The sequence below is a fragment of the Acanthochromis polyacanthus genome, chromosome 17 (genome assembly GCF_021347895.1).
Source record: "Acanthochromis polyacanthus isolate Apoly-LR-REF ecotype Palm Island chromosome 17, KAUST_Apoly_ChrSc, whole genome shotgun sequence".
NCBI classification, from domain to species: domain Eukaryota; kingdom Metazoa; phylum Chordata; class Actinopteri; family Pomacentridae; genus Acanthochromis; species Acanthochromis polyacanthus.
Window position 1 is genome coordinate 14,995,999 of NC_067129.1, and position 21,684 is coordinate 15,017,682.

General features: G+C 40.1%; 1 protein-coding gene across 1 annotated transcript; it reads right to left on the reverse strand.

Moving 5' to 3' along the window:
* Positions 1-174: 174 nt before the first annotated feature.
* On the reverse strand, positions 175-20,635 carry LOC110947384 (forkhead box protein O1-A-like). The gene is made up of 4 exons (XM_022188797.2): positions 19,840-20,635; positions 5,488-5,679; positions 4,120-5,311; positions 175-3,564 (listed from the first exon to the last, which is right to left on the reverse strand). The coding sequence occupies exons 1-3, from the start codon at positions 20,407-20,409 to the stop codon at positions 4,142-4,144; spliced, it is 1,932 nt and encodes a 643-aa protein (XP_022044489.1). The 5' UTR covers positions 20,410-20,635; the 3' UTR covers positions 175-3,564; positions 4,120-4,141.
* Positions 20,636-21,684: the final 1,049 nt, after the last annotated feature.

Below are 21,684 nucleotides of genomic sequence, written 5' to 3' on the forward strand. Positions count from 1 at the left end.
CGATCTACTGTGCAGCCCTGTGACCTGAATACATCTCACAAAATATTATATATATGTACGCTGAAAATAATGAGTGGAAGCAATTCATACATTTGACAAGAAATTAAAAAATGCAACAAAAAAAGCACTTTAAATAATCAAAAGCGATATATTGCTGTGATAAAAACACACAACTTCAGTTCTGTTTTTGTCCTTTAATTGCAAGTGGTGATTTATGCATTCAACGGGTTACATAGAAAAACTGCATTTGTTCAAAAATACCTGGATGTGGATATCAAAGAAAAAATAAATCTGTATTTCTTTTTCCTAAAAAAAATTTGCACATTAATAACATTACAGATGAAAAAAAATGCATTACACTTTCTTTTTCTAACCAAATGTAACAGACTCAAGCACCCCTCAACTAAATCCTATTTGTGCAAGGTAACTATTTCAAAATGGTCCCGTCGCATATTTGTTTTTATTACAATTCAATAACTAGGGAAGTAGTGCTTCTATACCACAACACAATTAAATCCTTTTATAGTATACCTTTCAACGAGTTAAAAAAAAAAAACTTTCAAAATATACAATTTCACACAAATTCACGGTTGATTTAAAACCATTTACTGTGCTGTCACGTAACATTTACTATCATCTAATGGCTATAATCCTCAAGCACGAGAAAACATTAGAAATGTAAATACAGATGGGTTCAAATATGACTGGTTTCAGCATTAAGCAAATATGAAACAGACAAAAAAATATAGATATGTACAAAGCAAACATCACTTACTGAGGAAAATGGCAGGAAAAATCCCTTCAACACTTCAGAGGTAAAATATTTTGAGGTATGAGTGTTCATATATTTACTGATATAGTTTGGATTGAGATATGTAAACATCCATGTCTAATACAATCATACATAGAGTATAATGTTTCAGCACAATGACAAGTAACAAGGCCTGTAAAACTTACATGCAAAAATGTACGACTACAGAAAATAATATGTACAGCTTTATAAATCTAAGATTTGTAGGCACAGTGAATTAGCACAACTTCTTTAAATGTGTTTGGAATCAAGAAGTCTTTGGTGCACGACAACCGTAGCTGCTTAGAGGTAAATCGCAAGCAAACCTTTTGCTGTGTTGGCTACATTTTACAGACAATCATCTATTTTCAGTCAACTCGGGTTTTCACCATCAGCCTTTCCATTCACATTGCAAAAGTCAGGCAAAAATCCCCCAGATTCTCCAAAACATCCCTTTTTTTTTAGATTTCAACTTGACCTCATTTTTCTTAAAACACAATATTTTAGGGTTTCTAAATTATTGATAGTATCCTATCTTTGTCATGCATCTCTAATTTTCTGTGTCGTCATCATCATGGTTATGTGTAAAATTATAAATGCATATACCCATGCAACCACCAAAAAACAAAACAGAAGAGTAAACCAAATCCTCTAAGGTATCAAAAGCAGGACAATTGGCTACTTTTCATGTGTTTTCTTATGATTCCTATTCATATGATTGGGAATATTGACAAATAAAAATAATAGTTTTCCAGGTATTTTCACTTCTGATCATCAAAAATTAAAAAAAGTGAATCCTGTTGTATTTCGCACACTAGTTTCTCCAATATGTTTTTGAAAGATTTCCTTGCTTCCAGAATGGCAGAATTTACAGAGGTTCATCTAATCAGAGGTTAAAAAATGTTCATGACTACCCTAAAAAATTCAAAAAGGTCAAATAACTTGAGGAACGTTATTCTTTAAAGGCGTTCTCAGACACCCACATTTTCTAAACAACATAACTGGGAATTTTCACAAATACATGAGTCGAGATCAATATAAACTTTCAGTAAACCATTTTTAGAAAGCAACATCTCTAATGTATCTATAATATCCTTGTTTCAGATTAGTTTTATGTAAAAGGACAAAAAAAAACCCCAATCACTTCAATTCAATGCACACATTGTACACAGCAAGTGCATATAGCTTTACAAGCTTGCAAAGTACAAAGCATGAATCGTCCAGCCAACACCACAATAAAAACATACATAAATGCCTTCATACAGTATATGACTGATGAGTTCATTTCAGTCAGACATTAAAATGATCTTGGGACCTCTAATAACATCTGATGAAGGTTTTAATGGAGGACATATTGGTTGATATTCCACCAGAGAGCTGCATCTGCTGTCGCTGTACCACCGCACTCTGTAACATCGGAGCTGCGTGTGTGTGTGTGTGTGAATGAAAAATTTTTAAAAATTTACTGTTATTTAATTCATAATCTGCAATCTGGTGTTGCAAATTCCTGCACATAACTTACTGTCACACTCCATTCTTCTTAGGTCTTAAACGTACTATTTCAATAATGGTAATTATGCGTCATTATGCAGACGATGGACCGTTTTATGCATCATTTAGATCTAATAATTTCACTAAATTCTTAAATGTAACCCTTAAAAGCTGAAATTCCTCATTAATCACATAGAACATCAAATCTGACAGACATTTAGATTGCTGGAAAATACTATCAAGTCCTTTGGAGATTTTGGTGCCATTTTCAAATTTCACTTGTATTTCTAACCACTGGACCAAAGACTGTTGCTTGATGAGTTCAATATAAACAAATTTCCATGAAGAGCTATATAATGGCTGCTCACTGTGGTTCTTATAATAAGAATGAGGTTAAAGTAAACAGAAATCAACATTCTCCCATTTTGAACTTTATATGAAAAAATACCAGACAGTTGGGGGGAAACAACAATTCCTAACTCCTGCTTTTTGACTTTTTAGGGGTATTTTTTCATCTTCAGTGACACAGATATCCTGATTTATTACTGAATATTTTCTTACAATATACTGACATTTGCCACATCGCTGTACTATCATACCATTGTTATCATGATAGCATCATATTGTGTTCTCTCTGATTCCCACCCTGACAGTATGCTGGCTCCTTTCACCTGAAGGTGGCAAGTAAAGAACTGATTTTAAAGCCATCACCTACAGAGCAGTGTGCTAAAACACTAACGTAAAAGTGAGTTATTGTTGTGTCCCAAATGCACCTTAAAGTTCCACAGGAGGGCCTACTTACTGCTACAAAGCACAGTCCTAAAATGGAACGTAATTGTGCAGCGTTGGCCAAATGTCAGGCTGACCACAAATCATACATTTAGAGAAGTCATACCAGCTGTCTTTGTTGTCACACACATTTAGACAGTGATGTCTGCCTTGTGTAATCTACTATACTGTATATTTGCATCTGCTAAAAAATAATTGTATCTACACATATTTTCAGTTTCTGACAGACAGTTGTAAACAAGGCCAATGCAGGTTTGTCTTTGCTAGCATGTGTCCTATTTCAGTATCAGGATTTGCATAATAAGCTTCTTCTTTTTACTCCTACCTGTAAAGTATTAACATGGCTGTGCAACTCAAGATGTACATTTTTGAGAATAACTTTATGCCTGATGGTCCTTGGAAAGTGATGGAGGTGGCGTCTTTGGATTTATATTTTCCAGTCTTTGACTGAAGGTGAGCACTGGGGTGATGTTGGTAAACACCTGTGATGGAAACTGGAAAAAGTACAGAAATTTAAAAACTTCTAAGGACAGTTCATTTGCTGCCATTGTAACATGTATACTGTACCCGGCTTTGCAAAAGTTCTGTTACACGGTTTGTTGAGAGTTGAGATATCTGCTCTCCTTCATGCTGGCCACAACAAGTCTGACAAAGCCAAGCAGCTGAACATCAGCCTGATGACCGTCCACAGAGTCGCGGAGAGGCTCAAGAATGGTGAAGATCTTTCAGTGATCTTTCAAGAATGGTGAAGACCCGAAAAATCTTCACCATTCTTTAGCCTCTCCGCAACTCTGTGGACGGTCATCCGGCTGATGTTCAGCACAAAGGAGAGCAGATATCTCAACTCTTTTGACTTCCATCTTGATACAACTTCACCGGAGAAAAAAATTTGTATCAAGGACACCTGCCTATAAGGTAGAACTTTCAGTTTATTTAATGGAATTTTTCACTCCGACATGTAAACGTCTCTAAAGATCATGAAACCGAGTGTAACAGAACTTTTGCAAAGCCCGGTATGTATTTACTGCCAGAACAACTGCTGGTCTCACCTGTTTGTGTGCATCAGGTGTCTTAACCTGACACCCAGCTGTGTGTGGTCGTCTTCACTCTCTGAGAAAACCCATGAGGCGCAGCTGCAGGATCAAAATTAAAGTCCAGCGCCCCGCCGTCCATGAGGGTGTCGTGGAGGACAGACTCCAGGTCACACTCGAACCTCTCGATGGACACGTTGTCCAGGTCGCTGGGCAGCCGCTCCTGATGCTGACCGTGGGGGTGGACCGAGCTAAGCTCCCTGTAGCTGCTGTAGCCCGCCGAGCCGTCGATAGTGTGTGCTGGGTGTCCACGGGGCACCTGCATGCACGTCCTCAGGCTAGTCATCCGAGGAGGGGGACTAGTCAGACTACTCAGGGGAATCATGTTGCAGCTATTCAAGTCTCGTGGGGCAGCAGGACCCTGACTATGTATAGCTTGTGGATTTACATGAGGAACTGGGTGACTTTGAGGGGGATTCATCATTTTGACCCCATTATGACCCCCCACATGGCTCTGGCTGCTGTAAGGGGGCAACAGGCAACTTCCCCGCCCAACCTCTGACACCAGTGTATCTCTAGAGGGCATCATGTCCCTACTGGTATCTGCCTCTGTGGTCAGCAGCTCTTTGAGGAGGCCAGCAGGGCAGATATACTGGTTCTCATAAGCCCCGAAGCCCGGCTTGTTCTCTGGAAGTGTCTGCATGGGAACAGGGGACAGGGAGTTCATCCTCACCGGGCCGTACATGCACTTATGGTAGTCCTGCTGTGGCCGTGGTGTCAGGCCAGAAGAGCTGTAGGTGCTACTCTGAAGCATGGCAGCATTTGAGGAATGTGTGGACTCAGAGCCAAGCTGGGGGGTCTTAGGAGACAGCAGGTTCAGGTTATCCAGCAGACTCTCCATGACATTTTCTGAGCCACGCTGGCCCATTGATCCAGCCACCTCTGACAGGCTGGGCAGGGTGGAGGTTATCTTGGTCCCCGTCGCTCCAGGATACATCATGTGGCCATCAGCCTCGCCAAGGTCATCCTGCTCAGGGGGGAAAGGTGAACGACGGCCGCTCAGAGTGCTGGCGTCAGAGCTGGTCCGAGTCCTAAAGGAGCTCCAGGCTTCAAAGTCCTCGTTACTGTGGGAGTTTGGGCTCCCCAGCCAGTTAGAGTACTGGGAACCAGGGCTGCCTGCTCCTCCCTCAACTCCTTCCTGGAGAGCCATCTAGGGACAGAAACCCATAAAAAGCTCTCATAGACTGCCATAAGACTACCAGAGTACTATTAACAATCACCGAAGTAAATCTTGGGTCAGCAGAATCGTGAAACAAAAAAAACATGTTGCCAAAATATCTACGGATGCTAATTATAGGAGCACATTGTTAATAAAAGCGTCTGTACCTTTTTCTTTGTGGCCCTTCCTCTGCTCTTGACGAACTTATTGTTGTTGTCCATGGAGGCAGCTCTGCGTCGAGGCGACTTTCCATTCTTTCCTCCTTCTGGGTTCAGCATCCACCAGGAGCTTTTTCCTGTTCCCTCATTCTGAATGCGAACAAAGCGGCTGTGCAGGGACAAGTTGTGCCTGATGGAGTTCTGAATGGAAAAAAGAGTCAATCAGCTTGTCACAGAAACATCACAGTTGTGTGAAAGTTAGAGAAATTTCTGAATATGACATTGAGCAAAATAAAATGGCATCTGCAACATAATTGTAGAGATACTTTTCTCTAAAAACACAAGAATCCAATGAAGGAAAGTGATAAAACTACAGATAATAAATGCTAAGCTACTCTCTTAGCCCAAAAATGAAAAGAACAACACACAGAAAACAAGAACTTTAGGTTCAGAAGACAAGCTAGAGAAAAAACACAAATCATAATCCCTACAGCTGTGGAGGTGGGGGGCAGCATAGCTCAGTGGGTAGAGTGGCCGTCTTGCAACCAGAGTTGCCGGGAGAGCAAGACACTGAACCCCTAATTGCCCCTGATGAGCGGCCTTCCATGGCAGCTTCTGCCACGTGTGAATGTGACGTATAATGTCAAGCACTTTGGGTGTCTTTCAGGTATAGTAAAGTGCTATATAAGTACAGACCATTTACAGCTACAAGACGTGTATAAAATTTTGCAACTATGCTACAGAAAGAGCTAATTCAGCTTGGTTTTACCCAGCATACTCCCTTTTTACATGTGGTCACATTTTTCCTAACATGTATACACCTAAAGCCTCATTCAGTCCATTTTCTGTAATGCTATGTTATGAACCCTAAACAGGACACGGAGGCGCCTCCTGCGGTGGTTCTTTTAGGAACAAAAACAACGTTGGCTGAGGGTCAGGGAGACGATCATACAGGACACAGACATACTCTACAGTCTGGTCTTTCTGAACAAACTGTGGACCTAATATGCAACATGCTGAGCTGGACGGTGGCTGCAATAAAAGGCTCAAGTGCAGCCAGAAGGGAATTTCCCCTAAATACCCATGTGAACGACAAAGCAGCTCCCTGCAGTTCATACAACCAGATGTCCTCAACCACAAGATCCGACAGGGATATAAGAGGCATGGAGATAAAGACACTCACATTGAAAACAATAGATGGTTTGTCTGAGAGAGTCTCTGAAATGCTGAGGCTCAGCTTTTGGCAAGTATATAATTCATATTCTATTAACACAACAGAATTATATCTATCTATTTGAGCTATTGCTGAATCACTTATTTTATCATTAATACTTTCTGGTTCATTCAAATGTTTCATTGAAGTACATTAAAAAAAAACAGCTGAATAATCCACAATAAAAGCAGAAAACCAAACAAAGTAGTTGGAGTATTTTTTCTGGATGTCCACATACAAAAGTGGTAAACCACCACTACAACCACAAACTGAACGTCAGCATGAAGTGAAGGCTGAGGGAGATTTTTATTATTTTTTTTTTTACTGAAAAGAAATTTTGAGGAGGTTACGGAGTTCGAAACAAAGATGGGGAGGGTGACACAGTGAGATGTTTTTGTCGGCAGAGTTGGGGTCAATGAGTTCACTGTGTGCTGAACACGAGCTCCTCGGCCGGTGCTGACAGAGACATGCAAACAGGTTGGATAGAAAGGGAACAGAGAGAAGCATCAGATGTGACACTCTGGGGTGAACATGCTCTGTGGCTCACCATAACAGCCCTGAGTGCCCCACCACAGCACCTCAACCACCTCTTCCACTGACTTTTAAATAAGACTTCCGGTGTCAGGGGGCATCCTGCACACACACACTGAAGAGACTTGAGGTGGAGTTAGCACTCATAGTCATAGTCACAAAATGCAAAGCTCAGTCTGACTTCACTCGTGACATTTTCTCTTTTTACATGATGTCAAACTAACCGAAGACAGGAAATGAGTCATTAATGGAAGACCTGAGACCTTGGCAGACAGCTGCACAGACAGTCTGCAAACCAACCTTTTATTCCTTTAACCAAATACCATGTCTTGCTCAGACATGGCTGAGATCACTGCTGATATGCAAATGTCTGCAGCGTCTGATTAGTGCCCACAATAGATCACACACTGCATGACTGGACCCTGGAAAGGAGCATTCTCTTCTAAGCCTGGGATAATCCTCGTCTGAGACAGACCTCACCTCAGCCCAAAGAGAACAAAAGACATCCTTTGGCTCACTAATTCAGGAGGTGCCTCTTTCACACATTATTTCACTGAAAGCCTGACCTAAGGTGCCATATATGTGTCATTGTGGCTAAACTTCTTTATGCAACGCATTGTCATAGCCTTCTATTTTAACTGGCTTTGAAGTATGAAAACCTATGCACCTGTAGCTGCTCGACAGCTCATCTGAATGCGCCACATTAAGAAATATATGTGCTCTCCATTGACCTTTCTTGGCGATCAGGAACATTCCCAGACACAGATTAAAGAGGCCCTTAAGTGACATAAATATTTAATAGAGATCTATTGAGCAATAAGAGTTGAGTGTATAAGCGCCATCAACTATTTTAATATAATCTCGCTTTGCCACTGCCATTTGCTGCTCTTGACTTAAGGACGGAGGCTGTAAGCAATTATTTGCATTGCCAGTTAATCTGTCGATTATTTTTCTTCAGTAATCAATTTGTTGTTTGGGTTATAAATGGAGAGAAAATGGTGGAAATGTTATTGAGTGTTTCCCACAGCCCAAGATGACAAATGTCTTGTTTTGTCCACAGTGTTAAAGATCTTCAGTTTATTGTCCTAAAGGATGGAGGAAACCAGAAAATATTCACATTTAAGAAGCTGAAATCTGAGAATTTAGAGTTTTTATCTCTAAAAAAGTACCCAAGCTGAGTAAAATAGATGGTGATTAATTTAATAGATGACAACTAATCAATTAATCAATCTATGTAGGAACAAAATATCTAGTAAAACAGCATCTAATGCAAAGCTGTGCGACAATGGAGAATATGTCACCACATAGGTACAAGGTCAGCACCTGACATAAGGAAGGACTGACTTCTGACGAAATCTATTTTCAGTTTGTCCTTAGAAATGCCCCATTAGGCAGCATGCTGTCAACACAGGGCAGCAGTTGTCTCTCTACAGAGTTGCTGTGAGTTTGTCTGCTGCTGCCCAGCTCAGATACATGACAGAAGATCTGCGTTTAGATTACACAGAATCATCCACCATCTCACCCATCTTCAAATGCACCCACTAGTCTCTCAGTCGTCTGTAATCAATATCCTGAAGCCACACTGCAGCAGCATGAGATGACTCCTCCTACTGGACTTCAAAACAATCGAATTGACACAGCTGCCGTTTCTTGTGTAGTGAAGCATGAGGCTTGCAGTAACGGTCGCAGGATAAGTAAACAAACGGGACCCGTGTTGCAGCAACAGGTGCAGCCACAGTGAAAGTGGCCTCACTTGCAATTGGTCCAATCATTTTACATACAGCACCAGACACAACCACAGACAGGACAGAGGATCTCCCAGGAGACAGACGGCTGGAGCCCAGCTGCTTCTCAAATCACAAATTCAGTTTTGTATTAATGATGGGGGCTGATATTTAGTTAGTGATGGAGAACTAAAAGGAGGAAAGAGCTACCCTAAATGTGCATACTGCATGTAGAGAGCCCACACAGTTACAGATATCAAAAAATAAGGGAGGCTATGTAACTTTTAAATATATTTTTTCCTCTAACAAGCCAAGTGCAAATGCAAATTACAGAATGCACTTGAGAGTGTTTGTTACTAAAGTCTGCCTTGGTCTGGTAGCCTATGGTAGCTAAAGTTAGTTTAAATTTGCAAGCATCAGATGTTAGAAAAGTACAGATATGTACTTATCTATGCTTGCTAATACTACTTCACTTCATGGCATTTCTCATATCACAAAAGTAAAAACAAAGGAAAACATGAGTGTATTAAAATGCCACTAAATAACATTCTAACATGCAGAACAATTTAGCAAAAAAATGTTTTTTAAAAAAATCAGCAAATTTATTCTTTAAATAACATTGTCAGCTGTGCCAAGGCTATCCCAAATTTGCTAACATTAGCTAATGCTAGCCACCCTTAGCATAATCTCTGGTTGTATGATAGTCAGTTTATCAAACATTTAACTCTTTATTTTCTGCAGTGTGAATATGTTCATCTTCTTTGAAAATAATCACTGAAAAGGTCCTGTTAGGTGAAAACCCATTGTTTTTTGGTTGTTATAAACTTAGAGGTGTGAGAGAAAAAAAAAAGCTGTGGATATATTAGTACATTTACATCAGCCATTCCTTCTTCAGTGAAACCTAAACTCTGCCTTTGTTTACATGTTTTTGCTTCTCTCCTGTCCACTGCATTCAAATAACTTGCATGTTAATGCATCTGAATTCCTATTTCAGTGATACTTCCATGTTGAATGATAGCGCAGACAGAAAGTCACAGGTGATAGAAAGTCCTGGCCTTACACGCTCATTCACGTCCAACGTTTTTCTCCAAGCTATATTACAGACAGAGAGAGTCTCCTTCCTGAAGGGGGCTAGAACAGCAGAAGTTCAGCTACATTTATGCTACGGACACTGAAACTGTCTGTTATAACAGGATGTTTTTTGTTTTGTTTTTTTTTAAAGAAAGAGGTTATACAGTCATGGTAAAATCAACCACTGAACTGAACCCATTGAACTCTGCAGTATATTGAGCTGAAAACTGAAACTCACATTCTAGGGACATGTGAGACTTTCATTAATGTCTGACCTTTATGGTATTTATTTTTTACACTGTATTCATTTTGCAGTGATTTTGTGCTGTAAATCCTGTTTATTGTCCTACTTGGCCCCAACGATTGAGTGCAACTGCATTCAGAGCATTGTCTTTGTGTTTCTTCTGCCCAAGGGCATTTAGACAAGCGTTGCACAGAATGAGGAAACACGTGGAACAATTGTCCATGCTTCAAAATCACATTAACAGTGAAACAAGGAAGTAATCTCTGTGGCTGCCAGTAACCACAAAAAGACAAACTTCTTGACCAGTTCGTTGACCACCCACATGCTGACTTGGTCCTCGGCCATGTAGGAAATAAATACTGACTTCTGCTAACTGGTTACCTGTACAGTTCACACTCAGAATAAGCAATATATCTGACCTCAGCATGACATTATCAAGATATAGCAAGCATATGCATTACGTTTAAAATAATCAAACGCTAGGTTTTTTTTTACATTTGTAAAATAAAAATTTAAATCTTTACTTATGTTTATTTTTTAACCCCTTGAACCCCAAACATTTTTTTTTCCAAAAATTATTTTGGATTCTGTAACATTTTTGCTCAGTGTGGGCTCATTATTCGTTGTATAAATACATAAAGTTTGCATTTGTGTGGAAACAGAGTGCAAACACAGTCTGTGGATCATCCAAACAGTCACTGATTTTTTGTCATTTGACTGTTGGTCACTAATGGAATCATGGTTGCAGCGAAGAGTGCAGAATATTTATTCATTTATTTATTTATTTTTTTACAGAATCTAGTAAGAGTAACCAGTTTATTTTTGCTTAAATTTTAAATGAGACATTTCAATTATGATTTTAAGATTAGATTTGGTCAAGTTTTCCAATGAAGTATGTGAAAGACCTTAAAAAAGTTACAAATTTGACAATTCTTGTGTAATTTTGCCATATTTTTTTAAAGATAACATGCAATTCAAGCATTCTGGCAGGTGTTTTTGTTCAGAGGTGGCTCTACTAATTGATTTAATAAAATATTAAACAACATCTTTATTTCATTACAAAGCAATTCTGCTGAAAGATAACACTGAATTGTTTCCCTGCTGCCATATTTCTTATTACTGTCAAGTTAAAATGCAAAACAAGCAGGCAGTCAAAAATAATTTGCTAAAAAGTCAAATAAACTGTTATTCTTGTGAGACGTGAGTTGATGCATGTGTGAGGTCAAGATGCAGTTTCTTTAGTGCACTTCACTTTAAATCCAAGCAGTTTTCTCTGATCATGTAACTGGCACCACAAAGCAGGCAGATATTTGTTGTAACTAGGAGAATAAGAAAGTACAGCACTTGCAGAGATTACAGTAAAAGGACAAGCCACTTCCTGAGAGTGTCTTCCTGTGCACCCTCCCCCTCTTCTTCTCTGACCCAGCACGCGTGAGCAAAGTCGAAAATGAGCGTGGGACCTGAGTTTTCGGTTACGGGGCGGCAAAAAAGATGAGCACGGCTGCTGCAGAAGAAGAAGAAGAAGAAGAAGAGCCGTGCAGCTCGGTATGGACAGAGCAGGTCACCTCTTCATGGCTCCAGGCACAATGCAGGCTACTTCATTAACACACACTGAGTGACCTACTTCTGCTGTGGCTTAAAAGTGGGTTTATGAAAAGGAATGGAGAGCTTTGTGTTTGGGGGTCAGCCTTTAGATAAACAAGGAAAGAGCAAATGAGAACAGTGATATCCTAATGGCAAAATAACACATACTTAAATATTCAGAAATACCAAGGTGATTAAAAACTGGAGCTCTAATCATTCTCAGCCTAATCTTAAGAGTGACACACATTCTTTGCACACTTTCCAGGGTAAAAAGGCCAACTTGTATTTGAACTGGATTGGACACTTATCTCAATTACTTTTGATCCTGTTTCTTTTTCTTCACACGATATTTCTTTGCCTTTCCTTTCCTCTGCCTCCCCCTTGTCCTTCATACTTTGCATAATGGAGTTGAGGCCAAGCACTTTTTGTGAACTATAGAGGGGGATTATTATCCTGCGCAGACTGGAGGACAATGCAAAGATCCACATGCCACAGATTCCACAGACTCACATGTGTAGACAGCAGACTGTACACATGCCTCAACCCCCAGCCAGCCAGTCAGCTGATTGCTCCCCTCCTTCCCTCAAACCAGGGTTGCTCCTCTTTGAAAAGCCCCTGCCCCAAGCCTCCCTTTCTTCATGGGGTTACTTAAAGCTCTTAGTGTGCCTCTTAAGTTCAGGACAGGCCTCTCTTTTTAACCTTGTGATCCCAGGGCAGATAGCTGGCAGTTATTCTTTTTTTTCCCCTCGCTTCTTTTAGTAACTGTTGTCTCTTTTCAGGTCAGTGTCCTCTGTGAAGGTGATAATGTCAAAAACTTTACATCCATTACTGTCTGTTAATTGCACTGGAAATTGCTTGCAGCACTCAAGTTGTTTGCAGCTCATATGAGTGTGTTTTCCAGTTTCTACAGAGCACTAAAGTTTTGAAACCCTTGTGGATTAAAAATAATAAATTCTTAGTTCCAGGTGTCATATAACATTACTTAATGGACTTTTGGTTATTAGGAGTGGTAAATGAGAAAATCAAGCAGCAACCTCTTGTGCTGGAAAATGAAACCAACGCAGAAAAAAACAAAAACTGCAGTTCCTCCAATGGCCACTTGAGGCTGGCTCCGAAAACATCTTAATTCCCCATTGACTCCAGTGTTAAAATGTCCAACTTTACACTAGAAAAAAACATGTTTTCAGCCTAGTAAAAAAAACTGTTTTGGTCTGTATAGCTAATTTGCCTTTTCATTGCAACTGCTCAGAGGATTTATTTTGAATATAACTCACCTGTTTGAAATATGTTAATGCTGAAAGTTCAGCATAATTAAGGGCATGGCCACTAACAGGTGGGCAACGTCAGGATAGTGCATTGCTAAAACGCAATAAAGTTTCACTAGTTTCTTTCAGCAGCTGAATATCCTGTTAACATATTAGCTAATTAGTTTTTCCAACTTAATGGCCTACAGCAGGGGTCACCAACTATATTTGCCAGAGGGCCAGAATTGTACCGGACAGTCACTTTGGGGGCCGGACCCTCAAACAAAAATTAAATAAAAATCGAATTTTGGCATAACATTATTATTTGATGTTTATTTTTTATATTTTTTCCATTTCATTACAAAACTGAAGGCATTTTTAGCCTTTATGAGTCAGTGCTCCTATCACCTGTACCACAGTCAACCACTAGGAGTGATAGAGATATTTTGCCTCATCTCAAGTCAACTTTATTCACAGAGCACTTGAAAAAGAAACACCGCAGAAGTGACACGAAAAGGCCTCTTAACACGGGTAAAATGGCACTCTCTAAGGCCACGAAACGAAAAGTTGATGTGGAAAACAGATCCTTTAATAATGACTGGACTGACTGCTTTAATATTGTGGACCACATGATATTTTCTCTTTGATCCTCACAATTTTAGAATCCAGTCGCGGGCCGGACTGGACGGTTCGGCGGGCCGGATTCGGCCTGCGGGCCGCCAGTTGATGATCACTGGCCTACAGTATGGTCATTCCTTAATCTACTGCAAAAGCTCAAAGTGATTAATGTACTTCAAGCAGTTTGCACAGCAGAACAAAGGGAAGGAGGAGTTTCACAAACATATCAGAAGTCACAGAGGTTACCATATAAAAGAATGGGGTCCGCTTCATTTGCATAACTGCACAAATGTGGACATGAGGCATTTGGGACCGAAGATGGCGATGGACATAGCGACCTCACTAAGCATCAAAACTGCTGATCCAAAATGCATGGCTGATATCACAGAGGGTTTGTTTATCTGTATAGACAGTATCAGTGATCCATTCATCCAATAGTTAGAGAAACATTAACTAAAAGTTTAAATCACATGCTGGCACTAGAGTATTGAAATAGTCAATGGAATTCAACCTCTGGAATCATCAATGTCATCTTCCAAGAGATGTTGCAATATTCTAGTCTGAACTAAACTGTTCTACAGAGGAAGTTATATCTCTTGTTGAATTTACCTTTAATCTCCATAATACTGGAATATTTTTAGTTTCAAGAGTTTACATTATGTAGTTTAAACCCTCTGTATGGTTGATAATACTTGAGGTACTTGAGGACACTGGAACAATGGCTTCAGTATACAGCTGAATCCACTGGAGGAAATATTTATTCACGATGCTATCATCTACACACATTTCTTACACGAGCATTCATTTATATTTTCATATATGATGCACTCAGCCTGCCGCAGGAGAGTTTGAGTTTTGTCTAGTCTGTAGTTCCACCAGTAGTTTTCATCATGATCTGACCGGTGTTTGTTCAAATGGCGGCATAGTGAGCTTTTCCACTGTGTAACTCAGCTCATCCTGAATAAATGGCTTCAGTGTTCAGTGTCATTAGTTTCCACTGCGGGTATATGTAAACATCAGGCAGCAGACAGCCTAATCAACAGGCTGCAGTTTTGTGCTGTATGGGCTTTTTGACACCCAATGCTAGATGGCACAGTGAGATAAACCCCTTTACAGTAGACAGTTCTGCAGGCTGCCACCAAAGCTGCAGTAAATAAACCACACTTCCTTATATCTGTGCAGCAAGACAAACCAATGACTTTTATGCACCACAGAACAGTTAAAAAGTTGAAAAAGTTGTAGATAAAATATTTCCGTACATGGAATAGATGTTGAAACACGACAGAGTTTTAGCACCAGTTAAACTCACGGGTGCAGCTTCCTGTTCCATCATTTAATGTCATGGTTCACTGAGAAAAACAATGGCAGTACCAGTAAGAAGCTAAAGTACGTTGCAAGCTGCACGCCACCACTCCTAGACCCACCAATATCCCAGGGGAACCAGTCCCCCCAGTTGACAGGGCCCCTCTCTTTTGGCATCACGATCACAAAGCTGCTGCACAATTTTTAGAGGGAAAACAAATGATACGAGGGAGGCAGGAAGCTGCAGAGGCGGCAGCATCGCCCTCATCCTGCGCTCCACCCAGCTCCAGTTTTCTAGGTGGAGTGGTATAATCACTGAGGTTCAAACTGAACGCCCTCCACCCACCATGAGGTCCCTTGCTTATCTCTGTCTGTCACTACAACAGTGGACACGCATGCACGTGGATCATAAAGTCAACACACAGGTCAGGATGTGACGCAAAGCATATTAAACAGACTGATGATTTTGTTTAATATGTGGCAAGAATTTTGGAATGGAATAAAAAATGACCTCACAGACAATTAGATGCAAAAACCAAATATGGTCTCTCCTACTGATTCCTCCCCTTTTTTCCAGGCCGGACCCTCATGTTTTGCAGGGTGGGGATGTTAACACATGGCACTGTTTTCCATCCACTTGGCAGGAAATGCATCATAGTTCATTGTGGGGGGACCGTCGTGTTTTTTTAACAGGGAAGTGTAAAAATAACTATTAGCCAGCGGTTCCAAGGCCTGGCGGGAATGCCAGCGTTTAGGAATGCAGAGGTTGGAGCAAAGATGTGTTGATTTTATAGAAAGAATAAACAGGCAGGAGCGTTTTGTTTTTGATGAAAATCGATTAGGCGCACAGAATGAAGAGTGGCTACAGCAGCACCTTGTCTTCTAACATTTGGATTAGGGAAAAGGATTTGCCAAAACAGCAAAAAAAAAAAAAAAAAAAAAAAGGATCTTATTGTCCATCATTACAGGGGCAGCAGGGGGAAGTATATGATCCAGGTTCACGTGCTTGTGAAAACCGGTCCTTTGCTGAAGTGCAAGCCACAACTACACCTATATAAAGTATTCATCCTCTTAGGAAGTTTTCAACTTTTATTGCTTTTCAGTAGTGAATCAAAGTTAGTATAATATAATGAAGTTTACAGAAGAAAGACTCTTTAATGTCAAAGTGAAAGGAAATGTCAGTTTTTTTTTAAGTCTTCATACTACAATCTCTTGAGACACACTCACTGCACTCAGATGATCTCCATTTCATTAGCTGTGTTACTTCTAACACCAGTTGGCTGCAACTGTAATAAATTAAGTCACATTAAAAGTGGTGAATACTCACGCAAACATTTATTTCAGATTTTAGATTTCTAGTTAATTACTATTCTTTCCCTTTGACATGAAAGAGTCTTTTTTTGAACATTCTGAATGAATCTGAGTGCAGTGAATGTTGCATAGACATTTGACTTTACTATGTAGAGATCTGATTTCACTTTGACATTAAAGAGGCTTTTTTGGCAAATTCTTATCAAAAAGGTCAAATTAAATTAAAATGATTTAATGTTGAAAAGCAGTCAATTAAGGAAAATAACGTGTTTGAATACTTTTTATCAACAGTGTGATTCTCCAAGGAGAAGGAATGGTAAAGAAAAAAGATTAAGACCGACAAATAAAGTAAAAGAAGCATTAAAGAACTTATTCGTCTTCCTGCCTGTTACTTACAGAACCTGGGACTTAAAGCAATGTTGCCCTTACTACAAAAGGTCTCACTCCACTTGAACAAGCACAAACGCCTCCAGCAAAAGGCCTGAGAGAGGGCACAAAGGGAAGCGATAGGATAAAGGACAGCAATCCCTTTCTCCAAGCTGTAGCATCCGCTGAGGAAACTCTAGAAGACAGGGACACAAAGATATGAGCGCACAACTCAGGAATGGAGGATGTGTGACGTCGATCCCAGCATCCCCTTCTCCCAGCCCCTTCCCCTCCGACACACTCCCTAACACTGATTGAGCTGTTTGTGTCGCCTCCTGTTATTGTCAGGGGAGCTCTGGACAGTTTACTCCACGCTGTTTCCCTTTTTTTTAAAAACTGCCTGCATTCCCACCGACCAGCACATTTAAGAAAGTGCAGGTTTAGAAGTAAGAAGAAGGAGGAAAAGGAGGTTCAGTGGAGCCATAAGTCACAATATAAGCTATGATCAAACTCTCTTCACGTAGGGGTGCTAAACAATGGGAACTATATTTGATTGAGGTTTTCCAAAGGCATTTCCTGACAACTTTGAAATTACGTCTCATGAGAATGCAGGGGTTACAGGAAGGGCTGAAATATGAATTTAACTTAGATTTTGTTTGAGTATGCCTCTTCTGTTCCTCCACCTTTGGCTTTGTCTGCTTTTATTCTCAGATAATTTCTCTCCCTCTCGGCTGAGTGACTTCCTCACCGGGCGAGACAGTATTAAAACCTGGATTAACATGTTTGTGCAGGCATTAAGCAAATGTTTTTACAACTTATCCTTTGTGCTAAATATTTCCAGGGAGGCAAAGGCAGATTTCAAATTGCAGGAGGGTTTTCCATGACTCTGGAAATGCTGCATGTGTCAGTAGGTTTTGTGGTAATACAGGCTAGACTGCTCCCACGTAGGTCTGTTTGGGAATATTTGGGAATATTTAAAGGTGAATGTGAGCTCTGATTTACAAAGCCTCGCTGCATTTATTCTCCTCAGAGATTTCAAACATCATTCTGTCTTGCACTCAAACACCTTGTTAACCCTCCTGTTGTCCTCATTTCCAGGCACTGAAAAATATTGTTTCCTTGTCTGAAAAAAATGTAAAAAAGTCAGCAAAAAAAATCCCCAAATTTCTGAAAATTTGTGAAATCTTCAGGAAGAAAATTCCAATAAATCCTTGAAAAAATCCCTTAAAAGTTTTATTTAAAAAAATCCCCCAAGGCAAGAAAATTCTTGTAAATATTTTCAAAAAATGAGTACAAATCTTCAAAAAAAAATCCTAAAAATATCTAAAGTGATTCCATATATATCAGTAAAACTCCTAATATTTCCTTTAAGAACCTTAACAAAAAAAATCAACCAAAATCCAGCGAATTTTGCTGGATTTTGGTTGATCTTGTGGTGAATGTTCTTAAGAAACATTTTTAACATATCCTTTTTCCCACCAAAAAATGTTCAGAGTTTTCCCAAAAATGTTGAAAATGTGAACATCAGAAGTTTCACTGTGAAAATATTTTTTTTTCCCCACATTTTTAAACTTTAAAGTGGGTCAATTTTAACCTGCAGGACGACACCAGGGTTAACAGCAATTTTAATATTGTCTGGTTTCTTTGCCCCTCTGCGACAATAAACTGAATATTTTCCACCATTTTCTAACATTTTTACAGAACTATTTGCTTAATAAACAACAAAAACAAGCCCTATAGCTGGCAGATAAAGGTAAAGACTGCCCGTTACAGCTTCTGGATGGCAGCTGTTCTCCATTCTAAACTAGTCCAAGCCTTTTTTTTGCAGTGTTCTGCTGAAGAGCTACTTAAAGAGAGAAACATTCTCAGGTGCATGTTTGGGATGTTTACAGTCAGATGGGCTGGATGGTCCTTTGTTGCTTTCACGCTGTATATTTCCTCATTGACACAGCAGAGAGGCGTGTGCTGCCACTGACAGAGGAAACCACTCCAAAACTTCAAAGGTTACTGAGATGCCAACATTCAGCAGCCCGTTTTAAGACAAACCCATTGAACACTTCTGAAGCTGTGTTCATGGAAATGGCAAAAACAACATTTTAAACCTTAGTGCACTAAGAAAATATGTTAATGAGTCTAACTAATGAGGAGAAAATGCTTCAATTTCTATTACTGACATTTGATTATTTGGAATTAAGGTTTAAAGCTCGGTTCACAATGATATCTGCAGATCTCTGACTGGAGCAACTCTGCAGAGGTGGCAGCTATAAGTAGCTTGATTCTGCACAACCAAGTACTTGCCTGTCAGACTGGACATAATGAGTAGACACTGAACTGCTTACTGCATAATCTCCTCCCCAAACTCAGTGGTCCAAATGGGATTAAAGGATAAATTCATACTTAAGAACATAAACTCAGAAGTGCTACTGCTTTCTTTTTGAGGCTTAGTCAAAGAAGGCGATGTCTCACCACTTATGTGGCTGCTGGGAACGAAAACCTTTCGGTGACATCACTTACTGGATAGTACTCTAAACATATTCATGCAATTCATCCAGAATTATGACTTCTTTTTACTTACACCTGTGATCTTCCTGTTACATGTCAAAATGTAATGAAAAGGGTTGGTTAATTCCTGAATCTATGCAGAGAGATGGAGCCACTATAACAGTTATAGTCAGTTAAGTGGCCTTTTGCTGTTTTTTTAAAAGCAGGACAAAGACAATTAATCTAACAGACAAAAGACTCCAAAAAGGTTGAAATTGTTGCGGTTTTTCGGAACCCCCCTCGCAACTCACCTTGATATGGGAATGCTATAAGAATAAAGTTTATTATTATTATTGAATTTTGTTCTGCTTGTACACAACAACATGCAGAAGATGCAAAAGTTGCACAAGAGAAGTCAGAAGATCTGGAATCAAAATTTCAGAGCACAGCAAGCTTAAAAAAAAAAGACTCTCCCTTTTGGATTATCCAAGTGTGCTGCAAGCTGCTTTGAATGACACATTCAGCATTTAACAATGGGCTCTGTTGTTGTTTCCCTTCAACTCTGCGTTTTGCTCTTGGGCTTGGTGTTTCTTGCTGTGCAAAGTGATAAAGATGTCATCAAACCATCTCAGGTTCCTCCTAACAACCAGACGCCTGCATGCAGACACTCACCTTCCAGCCTGCAGAGCTGTTGCTGTCTCCCTTGTCCTTGAAGTAAGGCACACTCTTCACCATCCAGTCGTAAATCTGAGACAGTGTCAGCCTCTTTTCAGGCGAGCTGTCTATCGCCTTGGTAATCAGGTCAGCGTACGACATGTTGCCCCAGGCGTTACGGCGCGACGAGCTGCTCTTCCTCTGGCCGGGGCCTCCCAAAGGTGGCACGCCGGGAGGAGGCACCTGTTGCTGAGGCTGCGGAGCCTGCAGCTGCTGGAGGTGATGGTGCTGCTGGTGCTGGTGGTGATGTAGATGTACACAGTTCCCATCACGGCACTGAAACACACCGCAGGGCGCTTTCTGCTCCGTATACTCTCCATAGTCCTCCTCCAACAAGCCCAGGTTGCTGATGATGTTTCCCCCCGGCTCCTGCTGCACCGACGGCGCCGGGGAGGAGGTGTTGGAGCTGGCCGGGTCGGTGACCTCCGGGCGGGGCAGCGGCCAGGTGCAGGAGCGCGGCCGGGAGAGAGGCTCAAAGTCTGGATCAATTTCGACCGGTTGTGCCTGTGGTGGCGGTGCCTCAGCCATGTCAGGGTCACACCATAGACACTCACATAAACACAAATATCAACCACTTGAGGAAAAAAGTCACTCGGCTTAACAAAACAGAAGAAGATGATGCGTTCAAACACCAGATCCCAGAAGTGAAGCCACACGAGATGGGTGAGGTCTGCAGTTTAAAAGACAGAAAAGTTTGGTTTGAGATCTTCGCTGAAGTTCACATCATCCTGCAGCGGTTAGTTGCAACTCTCAAGTCTGCCGCTCTGTCAGAATTAACAAGAGGTGGTGCTGCGTTCAGGGACCACACACAGACTAAATACTTTGAGTTCTGCTACTTGACAGTGCATTCAAGTGCTCTTTCGTTGCCCCAGTGGGCTTGGTAGGAATTAAAATTTTCATTGTTTCAGCACTTTGGTCCCTTAAAACTTAAAAAAAGCTTAATTAACTAGATAATTAACAATTAAAACACAATTATAGGTATTTTACTTAATGTTATTAATCATTATGAAAGCTGAAGGAAATTTTCTTCCATGATTTACAGTGTACGGTGCTACCATGATGCTATTAATGACAGCAATTCAGACACAAATTAAAAAGTGAGCTATTCAACCAAGCTATTCTGTAATGTAAGCCCATTATGTCTTGTTAAACTGTTTGAAAATTCTTGTCATAAACTTTTCCTACACTGTTTGACAGCACTTAAATGCACCATATGGACAGGGGAAATGTAGTCTCCCCCTACCTCTTCAAAATATACTGCACCTGACCAATAACTATTCTTTTTTCTTTTAGAATGTTGTTCCAGTAAAATCTGTATAGAAGTGTGTTATTTTTTTTAAAAAGTGGCAGGTTATATTTGGTAGTAAGTTTTTTCCTATGCCTCCATTTTTTACCCTCTGTTTCTTATGATTTTAATATCTGAAACACTGCCATAACTTTCCCAAATGTTGTGACTCCACTTTAATGTGATGCACTGCAGGTTTGTTTTTCCATGCACAAGATAATTTTTGGATTTTGGGGTGCTTTGCAAGAGAAAACATCCAAAATGCGTTATGCTCAGTGATTTATGAAGAGATAAAAAGAAATACTGTAACCTCTCTTTGGTAAAAATGTTTGACTCGCAAATCAACAAAATGGAACAAGAACTTTGAAGTGGGCTTCATCTAGTGTTCAGATTTCTGTTGTGGAAATTAAAGCAAATTATAGAATTCTATATATACACAACATTCATTTGATATATTTTAAATGAAGTTTCAGAAAATTTGCAAAACTATATATATATATATATATATATACATTGTC